The sequence below is a fragment of the Trichomonas vaginalis genome, chromosome III (genome assembly GCF_026262505.1).
Source record: "Trichomonas vaginalis G3 chromosome III, whole genome shotgun sequence".
Taxonomy (NCBI): Eukaryota; Parabasalia; order Trichomonadida; family Trichomonadidae; genus Trichomonas; species Trichomonas vaginalis.
The window spans coordinates 6,582,153-6,602,397 of NC_067205.1; the positions used below are offsets into that span (position 1 = coordinate 6,582,153).

The 20,245-nt window shown below is 32.4% G+C and overlaps 8 protein-coding genes across 8 annotated transcripts, besides 7 other annotated features; 5 read left to right on the plus strand and 3 right to left on the minus strand.

Annotated features, from left to right (window-relative positions):
- Positions 1–216: 216 nt before the first annotated feature.
- Positions 217–2,027, plus strand: TVAGG3_0653570 (ABC transporter B family; the record flags this gene model as incomplete). The annotated part of the gene is made up of 1 exon (XM_001314729.1): positions 597–2,027. The coding sequence occupies one exon, from the start codon at positions 597–599 to the stop codon at positions 2,025–2,027; it is 1,431 nt and encodes a 476-aa protein (XP_001314763.1).
- A 508-nt stretch (positions 2,028–2,535) lies between these two features.
- TVAGG3_0653580 (ribonuclease inhibitor domain-containing protein) lies at positions 2,536–3,309 on the plus strand (the record flags this gene model as incomplete). The annotated part of the gene is made up of 1 exon (XM_001314730.1): positions 2,536–3,309. One exon carries the CDS (start codon positions 2,536–2,538, stop codon positions 3,307–3,309), a length of 774 nt encoding a protein of 257 aa, XP_001314764.1.
- Positions 3,310–3,361: 52 nt separating this feature from the next.
- Positions 3,362–4,665: a mobile genetic element.
- Positions 3,442–4,569, minus strand: TVAGG3_0653600 (Mariner transposase; the record flags this gene model as incomplete). Its single annotated transcript, XM_051241731.1, has 1 exon — positions 3,442–4,569. One exon carries the CDS (start codon positions 4,567–4,569, stop codon positions 3,442–3,444), a length of 1,128 nt encoding a protein of 375 aa, XP_051088318.1.
- Positions 4,666–5,047: 382 nt separating the features above from the next.
- Positions 5,048–5,156: a mobile genetic element.
- A 141-nt stretch (positions 5,157–5,297) lies between these two features.
- Positions 5,298–5,406: a mobile genetic element.
- Positions 5,407–5,547: 141 nt separating this feature from the next.
- Positions 5,548–5,656: a mobile genetic element.
- A 120-nt stretch (positions 5,657–5,776) lies between these two features.
- Positions 5,777–5,848: a mobile genetic element.
- Positions 5,839–6,505: a mobile genetic element.
- A 142-nt stretch (positions 6,506–6,647) lies between these two features.
- On the plus strand, positions 6,648–9,311 carry TVAGG3_0653660 (surface antigen family; the record flags this gene model as incomplete). The annotated part of the gene is made up of 1 exon (XM_001314731.2): positions 6,669–9,119. The coding sequence occupies one exon, from the start codon at positions 6,669–6,671 to the stop codon at positions 9,117–9,119; it is 2,451 nt and encodes an 816-aa protein (XP_001314765.1).
- A 336-nt stretch (positions 9,312–9,647) lies between these two features.
- On the minus strand, positions 9,648–10,598 carry TVAGG3_0653670 (basic amino acid transmembrane export protein, SEVEN transmembrane protein 1-related family; the record flags this gene model as incomplete). Its single annotated transcript, XM_001314732.2, has 1 exon — positions 9,712–10,497. One exon carries the CDS (start codon positions 10,495–10,497, stop codon positions 9,712–9,714), a length of 786 nt encoding a protein of 261 aa, XP_001314766.2.
- A 363-nt stretch (positions 10,599–10,961) lies between these two features.
- Positions 10,962–12,057: a mobile genetic element.
- Positions 12,058–12,632: 575 nt separating this feature from the next.
- Positions 12,633–15,270, minus strand: TVAGG3_0653690 (uncharacterized protein; the record flags this gene model as incomplete). The annotated part of the gene is made up of 1 exon (XM_001314733.1): positions 13,041–15,254. One exon carries the CDS (start codon positions 15,252–15,254, stop codon positions 13,041–13,043), a length of 2,214 nt encoding a protein of 737 aa, XP_001314767.1.
- Positions 15,271–15,970: 700 nt separating this feature from the next.
- Positions 15,971–17,359, plus strand: TVAGG3_0653700 (alix/aip1 like domains domain-containing protein; the record flags this gene model as incomplete). The annotated part of the gene is made up of 1 exon (XM_001314734.1): positions 16,015–17,343. One exon carries the CDS (start codon positions 16,015–16,017, stop codon positions 17,341–17,343), a length of 1,329 nt encoding a protein of 442 aa, XP_001314768.1.
- Positions 17,360–17,921: 562 nt separating this feature from the next.
- On the plus strand, positions 17,922–19,328 carry TVAGG3_0653710 (uncharacterized protein; the record flags this gene model as incomplete). Its single annotated transcript, XM_001314735.1, has 1 exon — positions 17,927–19,039. One exon carries the CDS (start codon positions 17,927–17,929, stop codon positions 19,037–19,039), a length of 1,113 nt encoding a protein of 370 aa, XP_001314769.1.
- Positions 19,329–20,245: the final 917 nt, after the last annotated feature.

The window sequence follows — 20,245 nt, forward strand, 5'->3', positions numbered from 1 at the left end:
TAGACCATTTGATTGTGAGTATTACATAAGAAATCCTTTTAAAAAAGTTTGATGGGTAATTTGTAAACATCAGAAATAATATTCTCTCACAATTGGTCGGCCAACAATTAATTTAGATGTTATAAAATATCAGCCGAATTCACACGAAATAAAGTTATGTTGGATTGGTCATTCAAAAATTTTATTGAAACAAAAAAATTTTTCTTTTATCAAATCATTTTTTCAATGAGCAACCCTGAAATAGACCAAATTAAAGAAGAAACATCAGAAAAAGTGAAGAACTGAAAGAAAAACCAAGGTTCAAGCACTTCTGGAAAGTTCTGGGCTATTACAAAAACAGATGGGTCTATTTCAATGCATTAACTTTAGGTTTAATCAACGGTATCGTTATTATGGTGTTCAACGTGCTCATTGGAAACATTACAACTGAAATTACTACATCAAATGACTTTATGGCCGCAGTTAGAAAAAATATTTACGCATATTTAATTGTTATGTGCGTTTTCACACTTATATGGTTCATTAAACAGATATGTATGTCAATAGCAGCACCGGGGTTCTTAGCAGAGACAAGAATTTTGTTATATGAAAAATATATGTCATTAGATATGGATTATTTCGATACTCATCAGTCAGGCTCATTACTTGATAGAATTACTACAGATTGTGTATTGATTTATTCGATTTACATGGAAAAATTCTGTTATATGATGGCAGATTGCGTACAAGGCCTTGCTGGCATTATTCTTTCATTCATTTACTCATGGAGAGTCTCCTTGGTCGTTTTCATCGCGCTTCCTCTTTGTATTGTTTCATTTTATATTTGTGAGCATTTAATTGGCAAATTATGGGACGATTACAACAAGGCGACCAACAGTGCAGGTACAAAAGCAGAAGAAGTCATCAACGCGTTCAGAACTGTCAAATCTTTCGATAATGAATTGAAAGAAGCCGAAACCTATCGTTTATCACTTTCCAAGGTCCTTGAAGTTGTTAAGAAGACATCGTTGATTACAGGTGTTAAAGACGGCATCTTAAACCTGATAATTAATTTTATGACAGCCGCATTCATGTATTCCAGTGTTTGGATCATCAAAAACAAGCCGCAATGGAACATGGAAACAGGTGATATCATGGTCTTGGTCACTTCTTTGATCTATTCCGCTATGGCCGTATTTCAAGCTTTAATTTTGCTTGAAGACTTCCGAAAAGCGAACGTAGCGTCCCAAAAGATCCTGGAAATACTTGAATTACCAATCAAATCCGACCAGAAGAAGGGAGAAAGTCCAGATTTAACAGTATCAGGAAAAATTGAGTTCAAAGACGTTTCATTCAAGTATTCTACAAAGGATTCATATGCTGTAAAGAACCTTTCCTTCACAGTTAACCCAGGAGAAACAGTTGCTTTCGTTGGAGAAAGTGGTTGTGGCAAATCAACAACATTACAACTGTTACAAAGGTTTTATGAAATAGAGAGTGGCCAAATTTTAGTTGATGACCATGACATTTCCAAATGGTCACCGTATTATTTGAGGACACAAATCTCTATTGTTCCACAAACTCCTGTTTTGTTTTCCATGTCAATTAAAGATAACATTAAATACGCAAGACCGAAAGCGACATCAAAAGAAATCTCTGATGCAGCACAGATAGGAAATGCTCATTCTTTCATCATGAGTCTTCCAGAAAACTACGAAACAATTGTACAACAGACATCATTGAGTGGAGGACAGAAACAAAGAATTTGCATAGCTAGAGCTGTTATTCAGAACGCGCCAATTTTGTTGTTGGATAAAGCAACTGCAGCTTTGGATACAGAAAGTGAAAGATTGGTGCAGGAAAGTCTGGAAACAATAAGAAAAGGAAAGACAGCAATCATTGTCGCACATAGATTGGCAACAGTGATAAACGCTGATAAAATTTTCGTGTTTAAGGATGGTCACATTGTAGAAGTGGGAAAACACGACGAATTACTGGCAAAAGGTGGTTACTACTTTGAACTCATCAAATTCCAGTTACAACAGTAAATCATAGTTTTATTTTTTTGTTTTTTTACTAAAAAAAATAAATTTTGTTATTATATTTGAATATGGTCGATAAAAATTGAGCGTTTTTAAAAAACCGCTGTTTGAGAGGAAAATTGAGAATCCCGATGTTTACTTTTTGACATTGTCAAAAACTTTGAAAGGATAAAAAAATTTTAGTGCCAGAAAGTTTACAAATGTGAACTTTCTGACGAACAGACTCTCAGAAAGTACTCAAATGCGGTTTTTAATTTCCACACTTTTTTTGAGCTGAATATATGCTTTTTAGTGCATTGAATATAGTTTGTTGTATCTGTTTGTGTAGGAAAATAATCTATTTTCTTAAGTAGTTAAGGCTGCACTAATGCCCAATTAGTAAATAGGGGAGTAAGTGTTCCCTTAAATAGAAAAGGGGTTTTTGATCAACTGAATACTTGTTGTAACAATATTCATATGGTTTGCTATATCTGTACAAACAATATCAAATAATTCATTCATTAATTGTAACATCATGAATGCTGATCTTTCTAAGTGCACTAAAATAAACATATTGAATGATTATGTTTTCCACTCAAACATTGATTTGTCAGACTTCAAGTTCCCACCAAACATCAACACTATTGGTGTTCATTCACTTTCTAAGACATCTATTTCAAGAATCAATCTGCCATCACGAGTTCAAACTATCAATAACTATGCATTCGAAGAATGCAGCAACTTAGACACGATCATCATTCCAGAAGACTCAAATCTTGAATTCCTTGGTATTGGTGTTTTCCGTTATTGCTTTTCGATTTCGACAATCAATTGCACATGTCCTCGATATTCTATCTTCGGTGGTGCACTTTTCAACTCTGATAAGACGAGTCTTATTCTATTCCCACCTGCATCGAGATACTCTTTCTTTTCTCTCCCTGACACAACTACGACAATCAGTCAATCTGCATTCCAAAGTTGTCGAAATCTTGTTTCTGTCTTCATTCCAAGTTTCAGTGTTCGTACTATCTCTTCTAATGCATTCGAAGGCTGCACATCTCTCAAGTCTATCAACATCCCACTTTGTGTCGAACGTGTTGAACAAGATGCATTCCTTGGTTGTTCATCACTCGAATGTGGTCTTCATATCGAGAATCGAAACAAAGATTTCATTCATAAACTCGTTAATGTCTCTGGTCTTCCATCCATTTCTATCAAACAATGTATTTCACTCTACTCCTGCAAAGTCAAACTTGACAAATTCTCAATCAACACGATCTCTCCATTCATTGTTATTTATATTTCTTAATATACTAAAATACATAAATTTAATTAACATTTTATAATTTTTATTCTAAATATAGGGTGTCCAAAGGTGTGTTTAGCACAAACCTGAATACTGCGAATAGAAATAAACAAGTTACATATATATAAAGTTTATTTAAATATAATCACCATTGGATTCAATCACGCGTTCGCAGCGATCGATCCAGGCTTGAAAGACACGCTTTAAATCATCATGAGAAAATTGCTCAAATTGCTCTCTTACAAAATTTTCAAGATCATCTGGACTCGCGAATTCGCGTCCTTCAGCTCTCTTTTTTAGCGTGCCGAATAAATAAAAGTCAGAGGGTGCAATATCAGGTGAATAAATTGTGTTTGGAACAACTTTGACATTGTTTCCCAACAAGTAATTCATTACCTTATGACTTTTGTGAACTCTTGAATTATCAAAATGAATTGCAAACTTTTGTTTTTGTTGTTTGGATTTCTCAAACTCATCAGAATTGATAATTTGAGTAAGAACATTGTCAATTAGATACTGAGCATTCATTGTATTAGGTTTTTGAAGAATATCAATTGCGATGATGCCATTCACGCCCCAAAAAACCGACAACATCATCATTGGTGTGTCAATTTTTTTCTTCGGGAATGTTTGCGGATTTTCATCCTTCGGGATCCACATGATTTTGGCTTCTGTTGCATATTGAAACCAAGACTCGTCCCCTGTTACTAAAAAGCGAAACTTCTTGGATTGATACGCACCCAATATAGAGAGGAGCTCTTTCGAAGATTGGACTCTAGATTTTTTTTGAACTGAATTAAGGTTGTGCGGAACCCAACGTGTATACGCTAGTTTGTAGTTCAAATAATTGTGCAGATAATAACTGACTGTTGTACCTGGTATCTTTGTCATCTCCTCTATCCTTCTGAGTGATGCTCTTGGGTCTTCATCTAGCGCTTGAAGAATTGCTTTGATTTTTCTTTGATCCGGCGATTTTTTGTCAATTTTTATGATGGGCGCCTTTTTGTTCATGAAGTGATACATCCTAACATGATACGTTACAGTGGAATAGCTAGGAGCATCCATACCGAAGCATTTTACCAATGTCTCGTAGATTTTTTTACAGTCTTTGCATTTTTTTGCAAGAGCGAGGATGTTTTCTTTATGATTCATTAAAAAAATGAAAAAAATCCCGCCAAAATTTCCCGCGAAACCGCCTCTTGTCTCAAAATTCATTTTATATCCCGGCATGGCGCCAAAATACAACATACTCATCATATACATATATTCATATTTTTTATTATATATTTATAATCAGCATATATCTCCTTTAATAGTCTCATATAGAGCGCTGTGCTAAACGCACCTTTAGACACCCTATATTTAAAAAAAATGGATTGAGATATTAATGTTAACAATTAAAACTTTCGAATGCTGAACATCACTTCCAATTGTGATATATAATGATGAGGAGTTTCTTAAGGATGCCGGAAAGTGAGTTGACGCGATTTCGAGTATTGCTCACAACTTCATTTGTAGTAAAGATATTACTGATATTGAAACATATATTAGTAGGGTATATATATAAGGTTTTTACTCTTATATACGAAAAAAAGAGATCTGACATTGTGTCAGATCTCAGTAAAAGTGACATTTACATGTCAAAAAAATAGAATGAGTTTAAGTAATTAAAATTGAGGGTGAGAGTAGTATTGTATGAAATAATATCTCTCACCCTCCAATTCATCCTATGGCGCCGAAAAAATTTTGGTGAAATGCGACCACATTTCACCAAAATTTCTCGGCGCCATATAGAGAACTAGAGCCTGTGAGGTACTGATACTATCCATGTACCTCGCAGGCTCTAGTTCCAAGCCAAAATGGCTAAAAATTGCCCGCAATTGTTCACATTGCGGGCAATTTTTAGCCATTTTGGCTGGGAATTGGAGGGTGAGAGTAGTATTGTATGAAATAATATCTCTCACCCTCCAATTCATCCTATGGCGCCGAAAAAATTTTGGTGAAATGCGACCACATTTCACCAAAATTTCTCGGCGCCATATAGAGAACTAGAGCCTGTGAGGTACTGATACTATCCATGTACCTCGCAGGCTCTAGTTCCAAGCCAAAATGGCTAAAAATTGCCCGCAATTGTTCACATTGCGGGCAATTTTTAGCCATTTTGGCTGGGAATTGGAGGGTGAGAGTAGTATTGTATGAAATAATATCTCTCACCCTCCAATTCATCCTATGGCGCCGAAAAAATTTTGGTGAAATGCGACCACATTTCACCAAAATTTCTCGGCGCCATATAGAGAACTAGAGCCTGTGAGGTACTGATACTATCCATGTACCTCGCAGGCTCTAGTTCCAAGCCAAAATGGCTAAAAATTGCCCGCAATTGTTCACATTCCCATCTTTTGTTGGTAAGACGAAGAATATGAAATAAATTATGAAGAAGATAATGATGAATAAAATATCACTTTTTATATTTTTGACACGTAAAGTTGTCACTTTTCTGTCAAACTGTTTTTATCGTTTTCGTATATAACATTACTTCTATGATATTGAAGTCTTGGATACTTCCAGTCCTCAGAAAACTGCTTCTCAATTTTCGAACTTGCGGACCTATCCTGTCCCTGGTTTTTCCATCGCATGGACTGATACTGCAAGAATAATATCTAGGTACAAGATACTAGATATTTTACAGGAAACATTTGGAACTTGTTAAAAAGTGTCGAGATGCAATTAGTGGGTAACTTCAAAACTAAAACCTATTACACTACTATCTCACTGGATTCTACTGATTACTATTAAAGAACAAACCTGATGGTAGCTGTTTCCAGCCGAAATGGCCACATTCAAAGTTTAATTAGATTTGTATCTGGTCCTCCAATATTGTGTTTAAACCAGAGAGATACATTAAACACAAAATTTCAATAGTTATACTAAAAGTTTTACAGAACAAATTTTATTTTTAATTCTCATATGTTGAGATAAATGTACTTTTTCCCTTCCAGATTTTAAAAATTTTGTATGATTTTTGTGTGTTTTTGATAACCTTATATTCAAAAACATCGATTTTACTTAGTTTAAATATGATACTTTGATATATCATCACTTAAGATTTATACTCATATAAATGAATCAAAATAAAAATGATTTTATGTCTTTGAAAAGTGATGTTTTTTAATAGCTTTCACTTCACTTTCCGGCACCCTTAATATAAAAAACTAAGAAACTGATTTGAATTGTTGTGGAAACAGAATCTTATGATTTTTATGAATATAAAGCCTAATTTTATTTGTGGTTCAAGATAAAATGAAAACCTTAAAAATAAGGTTATTATAATTTATATGATTTGACAATAGATCAATATCTAGATGACATATATAGATGAAAATACAAAATATGTATATTCAACTGACAAACGAATTCTGCATTCTGTTCCAAGTAATGTTGTTCACGCGGTTGTTCCAAAGTTTGTGGAAATCATTAAAGGAGAAAGTAGTAATCTATATGCATTCAAAGAATGTAATTCTATTATTGAGACCGTATCATTTGAAGAAAACACTCTTCTTTCAGAAATTCAAAATTATTCCTTTTTTAAATGCTATCATCTTAACAATGTTGATCTCTCTTCATGCACGCATCTGACTGCTATTGGTAGTTTTGCATTTCAGCACTGTGTTTCATTAACAAGCATTATATTTCCTCAAACTTTAGTCAAAATTGGTGAATATTGTTTTTCCAATATTGGTGCTACTTCAATATCCCTTCCTTCAACACTTGAAGAATTACCATATGGATTATTCGAATCTTCATCTAAATTAAAAACAATTGATATCCCATTAACAAATAATATAAAATCTTTGAATGGCAGAATCATTGCATCAACAAATGTTAGTTTATTCACAATAACAGATAAAGTTATATCAATTGACATAAGAACTTTTGAATTTGCTTATGAATTAGAAACGATAGTTGTAGCCAAAGGAAACACATTATTTTCGGTCCAAAATAATGCTCTCATTCAAGGAACAACATTAATTAAATACCCAAATAAACGGCCAGGTGATGTTGTAATTCCAACTGGAATAACTATAATAGGAACTCTAGCTTTTAAAGAATCAATGATCACCGGTGTTACAATTCCTAACACAGTAAAAGGAATTGGAGATTGGGCTTTTGTTGGAAGTTTTTTGAAGCCAATTTATATTCCAGATTCAGTCAAAACTTTAAACTCTGCATGTTTTTATTCAATATCTACTCTTGAATCTGTTAGATTTCCTTCAGGAATTAAACAGTTGGCTAATAGTTTATTCAAACAATGCCCAAAATTAGTATCAATTGAAATTCCAGATTCTGTCACGGTAATTGGCGATAGTTGTTTTGAAGGAACAGGATTAACAGAAGTTGTTTTGCCAGATAATTTAACATCAATTGGTGGAAATGCATTTCCTCCAAATGCTAAACTTATTTTTGGTAATCAATCAAAGTTTTATGTTGATGATCAGTATTTGGTCTTAGATAAAGGAAACACATCTATTTCAATATATCTTGGTTCTACATTGACTGAAATTAAGATTCTTCCAACAGTCAAAGTTATCAAAGCGAAAACATTTTATAATAGAGCAGAACTTCAAAAGTTGAAACTTGATTCATATTCAGAATTAACAACAATTGAAGAATATGCATTTTATGGATGCACAAATCTTCAATTTGTTACTCTTCCACAGAAAATAACATCAATCGGACAATTTGCATTTTCAAAATGCAACAAACTCACAGAAATTACATTACCAAACTTAGTATCGATGTCAATTAGTTCATTTGAAAGTTGTTCTAAACTGAACAATATCATATTTGAAACAAGCTCAGTGACAACATTGAGATCTCGATCATTTTATTCATGTCAATCACTATCATCAATCAAACTCCCATCAACATTAGTTTCTATTGAATCAGAATGTTTTGCATATTGTAATCAACTTTCTATAGTTTCATTCCCACAAACTTTACAAACAATATCAAATAATGCATTCATTAATTGCAACATTGTGAATGCCGATCTTTCTAAGTGCACTAAAATAAACATATTGAATGATTATGTTTTCCACTCAAACATTGATTTGTCAGACTTCAAGTTCCCACCAAACATCAACACTATTGGTGTTCATTCACTTTCTAAGACATCTATTTCAAGAATCAATCTGCCATCACGAGTTCAAACTATCAATAACTATGCATTCGAAGAATGCAGCAACTTAGACACGATCATCATTCCAGAAGACTCAAATCTTGAATTCCTTGGTATTGGTGTTTTCCGTTATTGCTTTTCGATTTCGACAATCAATTGCACATGTCCTCGATATTCTATCTTCGGTGGTGCACTTTTCAACTCTGATAAGACGAGTCTTATTCTATTCCCACCTGCATCGAGATACTCTTTCTTTTCTCTCCCTGACACAACTACGACAATCAGTCAATCTGCATTCCAAAGTTGTCGAAATCTTGTTTCTGTCTTCATTCCAAGTTTCAGTGTTCGTACTATCTCATCTAATGCATTCGAAGGCTGCACATCTCTCAAGTCTATCAACATCCCACTTTGTGTCGAACGTGTTGAACAAGATGCATTCCTTGGTTGTTCATCACTCGAATGTGGTCTTCATATCGAGAATCGAAACAAAGATTTCATTCATAAACTCGTTAATGTCTCTGGTCTTCCTTCTATTTCTATCAAACAATGTATTTCACTCTACTCCTGCAAAGTCAAACTTGACAAATTCTCAATCAGCACAATTTCTCCATTCATTATTATTTATATTTCATAATTTATCTAAATTATTTTAAAATCTTTAGTTAATTAATTTTTATATTTGTTTCACTCTATTATATTTTTATTATCGAAAAATACTTTGTGGTATTTGACTCATATATAGCAAAATGAAAATTGATCAAAAATATAGTAAAATATTAGGTCATTTAACATACAAATTTTTAAATTTCTAAATTTGCATTACATACTTGCATTTCATATCATATAGTTATCAATATTAATTTGAAATCCTGAAATGCTATTTGTTAATAAAAATAGAACTCCACAAGAAAGTGCTTGATGCTTATGCGTCTTAATAACTCTTTATTATAGCAATAGCAAGATTTTTTAAATGATTGGAAAATTTATCCTTAATTATTTTCATTTTCTTCTGTATTCTTCTCTTTATAGCTGTGTTAAATCAATTTAATCACAAATTTACCTTCAAATCCGAATAAAATTGAAAAAAATTATCAGAAATCTAATAATTTAATCAAAAAACAAACAAAGTGAATAAGAAATTATAAGAGATAACAGTAATATAGCAATAATTTACAAATGAAAGCACTAAAAAAAAGATTTATTATAATAAAGAAAATACTCAATGATTACAATTCAGAAATTCTCTTAATTTCATCGTAGTATTCTCCGTTGTCCTCTTCTTGTTCCTCACCGGATTTATCTTCATGGACATTGTCTGATCCCTTTGCAAGTCCGAAAACGCACATTTGTATCAAGAATATGCAGTCGCAGCATAGAGGACCACCAGCGCCAATGATCCATGGCATCTGGTTCCAGCAGAACTGAGCTTCAACAGATTTGATAAAAAGTGACATCAAATAAGTTCCATTTCCTGCAATGGCAAGGATAACGTAGAATGGACTTAAATCTTTGACAATCTTATCTGTGAAGTTTTTGATGACTTGTGGGATTCTTGATGAGATGTAGATGCATGCTGAGGCCCAGCCGAATAATGTGCCAACTAAATCAGCTTTTTTGTATGGGTGAGCATAGTCAACTGCAGCTAATACTACGGCAGCTGCAACCCCTGCAACTGCTGGAGCTATAATATCGTCACTAGCATCGTCGATTTCGGTAAGATTTCGTTTCTTATTATCATTATCAGCTTTCAGTTGATCTTTGCAGCATTCTACATAGCAGCAACGATAATATATGTACTGAGAGAAGAGAATTCCATCGAGAATAACGTAAATAATGGCTTGAATGAGTTGGACAACAAGACCGCCGTTAATTAAAAGTCCGATCAAGGAGAAAACATTACCGGAGAATAGTAAACTGAAGAAGAATGGGCTCTGGCCATCAACACGCTTTGTCTTGCAGTTCTGGATGTATTGAGGAGTAGATGAACCAAGCCAGATCAAGTTTGAGAACATTCCGATCCAAAAGCTCCATTTGTCTCTTGGTGTAACAATGCACTCGCCAAATACTGACTTAATCCATTGAACATAACCCGGATTACAACTCATATTTTTTTAATTTTAATTTTTAATTGAATGTAAAAAAAATAGAATAGTTTAACGATCATTTCATATTGAAAATTTATAGTTGATTAGAGGAAAGTTGATATAGATGGTGTGTAGATAACTTTAGCATTTTTTTGGAAAACAACGATAAAAAATTTTTGAGAAAATTTCTGAAACGACCGATGGCGCTGGTCCAACATTCTTTATATTTAAATATCATTTGATTACCTATATATGGAGGTAACTTTAGCAAATTTTTAACAAAAAATTTAAACGATGAAGAAAATTGAATAGATCAAAATGTTAGATAAAATTTTAAGTGTGAATTGAATAATGAGGACTAACCTTGGTAAATATTTTAGCAAATTTTAAGTGTCCACTGTAAGGCCAAATAAGGTCTATCGTCTCCCAAAAATATTGCTCGAGATGGTGTTTTACTAAGGCCCAAAACTTAAAAAAACACAAAAAAATTAACTTTACTCTTTTGAGATCCTTATCAGATATGCATCAATTTGATGCAGTATCGCAGTTCAAATCTGATTTTTTAATGTAGATGTACTCTAACATCCTTTAAAAAATGCAAAATGATATTAATTAAGCTTTTCATTTCTGTATCATACACGAAACAAAATCGTTCATTATACTAAAATTTATCAAAGTTTGATTAATGAAAAAATAATATCTAAATTTTTACATTGAGTCGGCTATTGATATGGTTAATATTAAATCTTGTAAAAATTGGCATTATCCAGAATAATACCCACTAAAATACACAATTTTTTTAAAAAAAATTTTATCAATTGTTATGGTATATCTTTATGATAATGAATAAAATGCTTATTTTTCATAAGTAAATACATAATTTATGCTTAAACACAAAAAATAACACGAAAATTTTTGGCCAACATATCTAAACTAAGGATAATGGTTTGAATATATAAACAATAATACTTTGTCCAGGGAATTAAATTTGTGCTATCCAATTGTCAATTCTTTGAATTTTTTTTAAATGCAAGATATCCCGGCATTAGCCTCAATAAATATATATATATTATGCATCATAATATTAGTTTGTAATGGCATTAAAGCGAAATTCCTAATTTCTTCTCAATTAAATTCCTTGAAAAACATTGGAATTAATGATTGGAAATAGGTCAAAAAAATTCCTAATATAAAACTTATACTTAAGATAAAATTAAAATTCGAAAATATCTATTTTTCAAAACACGCATCCAAAAGCAAAAAAATTCGAAAAAATCATGTTCTTATAAAACTCACTGATTTTGCAATTTTTATGAGATTTGAAGTGATAGAATATATTACCATCTTATTGAAACATATGCTTCATTGTTGTATTCACATAATATTAATCAGAACACTAAGAAAAGTGGATTTTCGAAAAATGACGATAATGATTATTTGCAAATCGCCTCTCAATTTTGAGAGACTTTCAATTTTTACAGTGGACCCTTAAAAGATTTTTATTGAGAATAAAATTTCGAACAAATATTCCGGATAATATGATAATTGCAAATGCAATAGTGTTAAAAACATGAAAATTAGATTTCCATCATGTTTGGTCAATTTAACATCATTTGAATTAAATTGTTATGTTCACAAAAATTTGAGATGATTCATCGTTTTTCCAATCTCCAAACAGAAAATTTGAGATAATTAACGGAGTTGCGACCTTTGAAACGATTATGACTTCTTTATTATATTATTATTCGCATTGATCTGAAAATTATTTTGAGAATTGTTAATTTTACGAAAGATTTGATATAATTATTAAAAATATTTGCTATGATGATTTAATTTATTTTGTTTTCATATTTAATTTTAAAAAACTGGTTTTGGAGAAATTACAAAAGGAAAGCTTATCGTTTTCGATGAAATTAATAGCATTTCCCTCATCCCTAAGAAGTATATAGTAATTTGCCAATTATTCCTCTTCGAACTTTACAGTGTTTTGCGGATTCAATCAACATAAGTTAGTTTCCATTTTACATATCAATCTCAATTATTGACTAGTTACTCAGAAATATTTATGTTTGTTTTACGAACCCTGCGATCGTTCGTGGAAAACCTCATGTTAGAAATATAATGATATATCTTGTCGTATTAAAGCTTTCCATTATACTTATGCTCCAATTCTTACTATCTTCAATTTTGCATTTAATTCACATGTTCATAATTTAACCATAAAACTTATTTTTAGAACCCCAAAGTGAAGCCTGATCGCAATGTCCGCAGTAACATCCTCTATAATGTAGAGAATTTAAACTTGAAATTATTTCGCAAAACCTTTCTTCGAAATCAGACAGAAAAGAAGAGAAAATTCATTTACATATCTAATGGAATGTGAATCAATTGGATCCATTAGAGAAAAATTTCGAATAAAATTTTATAATCCGATTTACATAGAGAAAATAATAATATAATAATAAAATGTATTACATGCCTGGATCAGCGAAATATCTTTGAGATCTGGCTGCAATTGGTGCATCAGATTCTCGAGATTTCTTTGCTGTCGGGAGCTGTGGTGTAGACATGATAGATTTATAAGAGCTGGAGCCACGTGTTTTATTGAGAAGCTTTTCTCTGATCTTGTTGATGTCCAATCCCCACTTTTCTGCCATTGCAGTAATTTGTGCTGAATTAGAATTCTTCAAAGCAGTCTTCATTTGAGCATCACCTCTTTGAGCATCAGCCTTCTTCTTTGCTAACTCAGCTTTGGCTCTTTCTTGTCTTTCTAAGGCAATTCTTCTTTCTGCCTCTTCTCTTGCGAGAACTTTCATATGTTCGTCGTATAATCTTGCCTTCTCTCTTGCTTCTGCTTGCTTTTGTGCGTTCATCATTGCTGCCTGTTGTTTCTTCTCTTCTAATTTAATTTGTTCCGAAATTGCGTTTTTAACTCTTTGTCTTGCAGAGTTTTGTTCTCTTTCATTGATGAGTTCTTTGTGTTTCATCTCATTCATCTTGTATTGCATCCTCTTTCTCTCAGCAATTTTCCGTTCTGTGACTTGGATGTGGAACAAAGCTTTCTTGTGCTTTTCTTCTTCTCTTTGTTTGAGTTCCAATGTCTTTGCGTTTCTGTCTTCAATGAATTTCTTCATAACAGCTTCTGTTCTGAGAGATTTTGCATCAGATTCTTGTCTCTTCCTGTCAATCATGTCTTGTTGCTGTTGCCTGAGTTGTTCAAGTCTTTCTTGTGCTTCTTTGGCCAATCTTGCGTTTTCTATTTCTCTTTCTTTCTGTTCTTGTAATCTCTTTTCTGCGAATCTTCTCTCCCTTTCTTCGATTTCTCTTCTTTGGATATCGGCTCTTCTTCTCTTTTCGCTTTCGGCCTTTTCTGCTGCTGCCTTTGCCGCTTCCATCTTCTTCTTTCTCTCGATTTCTAAGCGTTCAAATTCTTCCTTTCTTTTCTCTTCACGAGCTTTTTGTAGTTTTTCGAATCTTTCCATGTCTTCTCTTTGTTTTTCGAGTTTCATTTGGTTCTCTAAGTTCCTTTGTCTTTCGGCTTCTTCTTGTTTGCGTTGGTTCTCAAGGTTTCTTTGTTTTTCTGCTGCCCTTTTACGTTTAACTTCTTCTTTTTGTCTTGCGATTTCGGCAGCTTCCCTTTGTCTTTGTCTTTCGTCTTCTTCGTTACGTATTTGCTCTTTGAGTATAGCAGCGATTAAGTTTTCTGCTTCTTTGATGTTCCTTTGGCGTTGACGATCTTGACGATCTGCTTCTTGTTCAATAAAGGACTTACGAGAGCTTGCTCCTGATTTTATCTCCTTTGCTTGTTGCGATTGCCTTGATTGGCTGTAATTTGCTGATCTAGCGGCCAAAATAACATCTGGAGGTGGAACTCTTTGTAAACGCTCGCATTCGCGCTGTACAAATGCTCTAACTCTGTCAACTCTTTCACAAAGTTGTCTTCTTACATGTGGAATGAGAACAGGATCGTGAGTATACTGATAAATTGTTTTTTCGTCTGGGTAATAGATATCATCTTCGGAAATGGAGAGATTCGAGATTGCCTCGAGTGTAAGCTTATCTGTGATCGGTTTTGATTTATCGTTAGGATCATAATTCATAATCGAACATCCGTTAAAATCTCTATAAACAACATCGGCACTGTCTTCGTAATCGTTATTGTTATCGATATCATTTGTGGTTGCTCTTCTGTGCCTTCTCGGAGCTCGATCGCCTTTTCTGACAAGTTGACTTTCGTTAACCTCTGTTTCAAATGTAATATCGGTTGCAGTACCTTGATCTTTGTTGGAACCGTCATCATCAGAGTTTTCGGATCCTTCGGAGGAATTAGTTCTTATAGCCTTTCTGCGGCGGCTTGTATTAGGCTCTGATGGCTCTTTTGGCTTTTGATCAGAATCTTCCTTATTGTTAGAAGTATCAGAATCGGTTGAACCTACATTTTCATTGTTTTTAGGGTCGTTATGGATGCCCTGAGGAGGTAGATTTATGAGATTCTTGATATTATTCGAGATCTCACCGTCATTGTTGGTCTTTTTAGTAGGTGTTGCTTGGTTATTTTTAGTTGATTCCTTTTGATTGTTGTCGTTATCTTCGAAATCAGAAGAATAACCTTCATAATCCGAATTTTTGGTCTGATCTGTCTTCGATTCGATGGTTTCTCCACCTTGGTCTTTAACGTCACTCATGAAATATTTATCAACGAAAATATGCCTTCAAAATAAATTTTATGCAGGAATAAAATTTTCTTCTCTTTTCGCTATAAAATGATCCAGTGTCTTATCTACATTGTTTGTTTAAAGTTTCCTCGACTTCTTCCAAAAGCGTTAAGTATAAAATTAATCAAAATAAAGGTAAAAAATATATCTTAATTTTCATTTTCTCAATCTTTGAAATTATTTAGAATTTTTCATATCAATAGATCCATCTATTTTTTACCACTTAATAAATTGCCTGTGATAAAATTAGAAAATTTATATTCTTTCCAAAAATAATGTTCAATATTTTGCTTTATGTATAAGCCGTTCTAACATATATATGGTTCATTGCTAAAATACCAAATAACATATGAAATAAACTCATTGCTATAACGATTCCTCAATTTATGGAGCAATTAAATTCAAATTCTTGGCATATTATGCAATATTATGATGCGATAATACGTTGTTCTTAGTATTAATGCTATTGGTTTTAATTTTTCACTTACTTTCAAACCCGATCAAAGAGTTTATTTCGCTCTTATAAATCGATTTTTTGAGAGTTTGAAATTGAAAGTGTTAGCAAGGTTGAAAATTTTTCAAATCTTAGCAAATTTTGGTAATTATATTAATATCTATGTTTTTCAATTTTACCTTCTTTCAATTTTCGCTCTCAAAAAATTCACGGTGAATCCAAAAAAAATTTGGATACCTGAAAAATTTCATCGCGAAATTTCTTCATTTTTCCACAATGAATTCCCAATTCCTGATGGTTCCATTCCCACCAACAAAGAACAAAGATTCTCGCACAGATAATGCCCTTAATAGTGTTTTTGGTGGAAATGCACAAAATGTAGTTTCAATCGCAAAGAGAACAAGATTTCCAACATATGATGAACAAGCATTCAAGCAATACATTCCAATGCTCAACACATTGCTTCATGCAAAAGTTCCTACATCATACACAAATCCATTTAAATCTGCCTACTATTATGATTCTAATGATGGCAAAGTAGAAGTTGTAAATACACTCTGGAACTATCTTGCCACATTACATCAAAGAATCCAATTGATTGATTCTTCTTGTGTTGATTATCTCAGAGAATTCAATCCAATTATGGCAGATTGTGAAGCAATTACAGAGAACTTAGCAATGCTGCTCAGTGATATGAGCCATCCATTCTTCAACATGCTTATTGTTGAATATACTATGGCATATCACAAATATCTTATTTCTTTATGGCAAGTTGCAATTCTTCAGGTCAGCGGCAAGAATCCAAACTATCTTGGATGCCAAGCACTTACTGCCATTGAACAATTAAAGGAATGTGTAAGAGTTGCAGATCAAATGCCAGAAGTTTCACGTTCTTACTTCTATCCAATCTCCACATTATCACTTGCATACTACCAAGCATACGCATATCTTCAATTTGGCAATTTCCAGAAGTCGAATCAAGAATATGCTCTTGCAATTCAAGCTTACCGCACAGGATTCAACTTCATTAACAGAAAGGTTGTTAAAGTTGACTTCTGCCAATTCCTATCTAATGCTGTTACAACAATGAAGAAGGCAATTGAAACAACAAAAGATTTCAGTGAAAGAGAAAATCGTGAAGTATACATGGTGCGCATTCCTGAAGGAGATTACAATGCTCCAAAACCATTCCCATTACAGAACATCAAGATGAACGAAAAGCTTCTTATTTCCCAGCTTTTCAAGGAAGTTAATGAAATGATCAGGAACGATCCATTCAAAGACATGCAAGCACCAGAAGAAAAGGAAGAAGAGAAAGAAATTGATCCATTTTCTGACTGGGAAGTTGTTTCTAAACTCAAATCAGATGCAAATGACAAAGCAAATCATATCCAACCAATTCCTGAAATCAAGTTTGAAATAGATTCAATCAAGCAACAGTTAAGTATTGGAGCCAATTCTGATAATTTGATCTCAAGCATGATCAACGAATTCAGAAAAGGAAATCCAAGTATTATCCGTGAAACTGTCCAGAATTACATCAGAATGGCAAAAGATTTCTATACATCAATCAATGCCAGACTTGACAAATATTCAACTTCATAAGCAATATATTATAAACTGTATTTTTATTTTTATTAACTTTTATATCATTTCTTTTATTTACACTTCTCAAACACACTCAAACTATATGTAATACTGATATTCGGAAATTTATTTGTCTTTTCTTAGAGTTCTTGAATCAAATAGATATGGAATCTTACACAATATGGATTTTTATCATGATTACATCAATCAATAAATGTAATATTAATAATTATAAAGAAATTAAGAAAAATTATCGATTGTATTGCTTTTTGTTAATGATCAAATAGAGAGGTTCATTTTTGGTCTAAGGCAAAATACATCCATTATCTATTTTAGATGAAAACATCATTTGATGAAACAAATATTTCTGTATTTTTTGTTTTATTGCAAAAATCTCATAATTAATATGTGAAATATAAAACACTATGGAGTTAATTTAGACAGGATCCATTCCGAAGCTCTAGCAAATATAGAAATGCCAGTTTCTTGAGTGTAAAATAAAAAAATGTCGGAATTGTATAGAATTGTCACTTTTTGAGCCAATAATTCTGAAATAACAGTTTTGTAAAGATAGTGTAAACATTTTTTTTTGAAAACTCAAATGCAGCCAAATTCAAGATTAGGAATATCGAACTGGCCAAACAATCAAACATGGAAGTCACCTTCCCAAAAACAAAATTCACAGTCATATTTGAGCAAATCTTCAATGAATTATCCAAATAATCAAATTTATTCAACTCCTATTAGTGCAGGTATCAAACAACAAAACAAAAATGCACAAAGTATCAGTCCACAGCCATACCTTCGTCAGAATATGAGATATACCTCTCAAAATGTCAGACCACTCTCAAATTCGACCCAAAAGCCACGCCAAGCGAATTTTTACAACGCATCAGGATCTAAAAATGGCAGCCCATCTAGAAATCGTCCTGAGCATAGCGATCCAAAGGAAATTATTTCGTTAATTGAGAAAGCAAGGAAAATTCTCACAGAAGCTTCCGCGAGTCTTCACAATGATGACCAAATTAGTGAGAAGCCCATGCTTCCTGCTGTTCCAAACAGCTCAAAGACCCGCGAAATCAAAATTCCAGAAAATTCTGATACTAGCTCAACGATAAGCCAGAAAATATCAATAGAATTGAGTGATTCCGACTTTGAAGAAGAAGAAAGCGATTCTGACGATGATTTACAAGTAAATTCTTATACGAAGCCTTCTTACACTTCTCCGACATACTCTCGTAATCTTCTAAACCAGACAGAACAAAGATACAGAAGACCAGCCAGAGAAATGGTTCCAAGACCGAATATCGTCCAAAGATCTTTATCTCGACCAGCCAATCAAGAAACTGCATCCGAAACAGCTTATTCATACGCACCATCGGAATATTCCGTTGCTTATTCTACAGAAAACTCGAATTATACCTATAATTCCGCTTATTCTGACAGAGACTACGAAACGAACAGCCAGTATTACACGGAAGGACCACTTTACTCAGAATCTCGGTCACAAATTACAGATTACGATTATTCTACAGCAGTAACAGATTTCGGTACAGAGAATGCTTCTACATACGACTACTCTGTTTATACTGATAACCAGTCGTATACAGAGTCTGTTCAAGCTGCAGATACAAAAAATTTTTATTCATCTCAGGAACAAGCACAAAACTATTCTGATGATGAGTATAACTATTATAGTGATAACGAATATTAATTGAATTTTGTTGTTTTGTCTAAGTTTGTTTGTATTTTTAATTTTTATTTTCGAATTTCCGAGTAAAACTATATAAATTATACTAATTTTGTTTTGTCTCAACTTTGTTCGTTATATATTTTGATATAAAGCATTCATTTCTTTGGTTTTTTAATTTTTATTTTCGAATTTCCGAGTAAAACTATATAAATTATACTAATTTTGTTTTGTCTCAACTTTGTTCGTTATATATTTTGATATAAAGCATTCATTTCTTTGGTTTTTTAATTTTTATTTTCGAATTTCCGAGTAAAACTATATAAATTATACTAATTTTGTTTTATATCAACTTTTTTCGTTATATATTTTGATATAAAGCATTCATTTCTTTGGATTTTTAATTTTGATTTTTCGAAATTTCAATTAGAACTTTATTAATTATACTAAATCTATTTCACATTATCGATATCTATTAGAATTTAACTCAAAATTTCTGTTTCTTCATATTTTCGTTGGAATTTTTAGAATTTTCATCTGAAACTATAAGTATTATACTAAATTTATGACAATTTATCAATTCTTAGAGTACAGAAGTTGATAGGTGTCGTCAGAGGCCTGATATTTTTAATTGTCATTTATTTTGTACAAAATCGGTATTTTTCTGAGGCATTATCGGAATTTTAAGGTTACTCAAAAAATCATAAAAATTAAATATGTATAATACTTTCTATCCATTTCAAACTAAAATTGTTTTTTTGTAAAACATTCAATTTTGTGACACAAATTTTAAATGGCTCTAAAAAATTACAATGCTCTTAAGTATTTTCAAAAGAGTAATGGATGTAGGTTCCAAGCTTTATTTATCTGCAATCACCCGAGTTCAATAATATATCTATGTATTATGACTTTACTTATTCTTCCATTTTATTTTTATTCAGCAAAGATGATTCGAAGACTTAAATTTCAGCTCAGAAATCCATTCATACCAGGCCTGTTTTATTCAGTGACAAGCGGAGCCTATCATATTTGGTATTGGTACAATCAATATGTATTTTTTTCATAATCAGGATGATGATTTCTTTTTTCGGATTCAAGGAATTTGGGACAACATTGGAAGACTTGCATCTATCATGCTGTTTCATCAAATAGCTTCATTTTTACTGACATTTGATATTAAATTTGCAAAATTCTTGAAATATTTCAATTACATATTCTTCCTAATATATA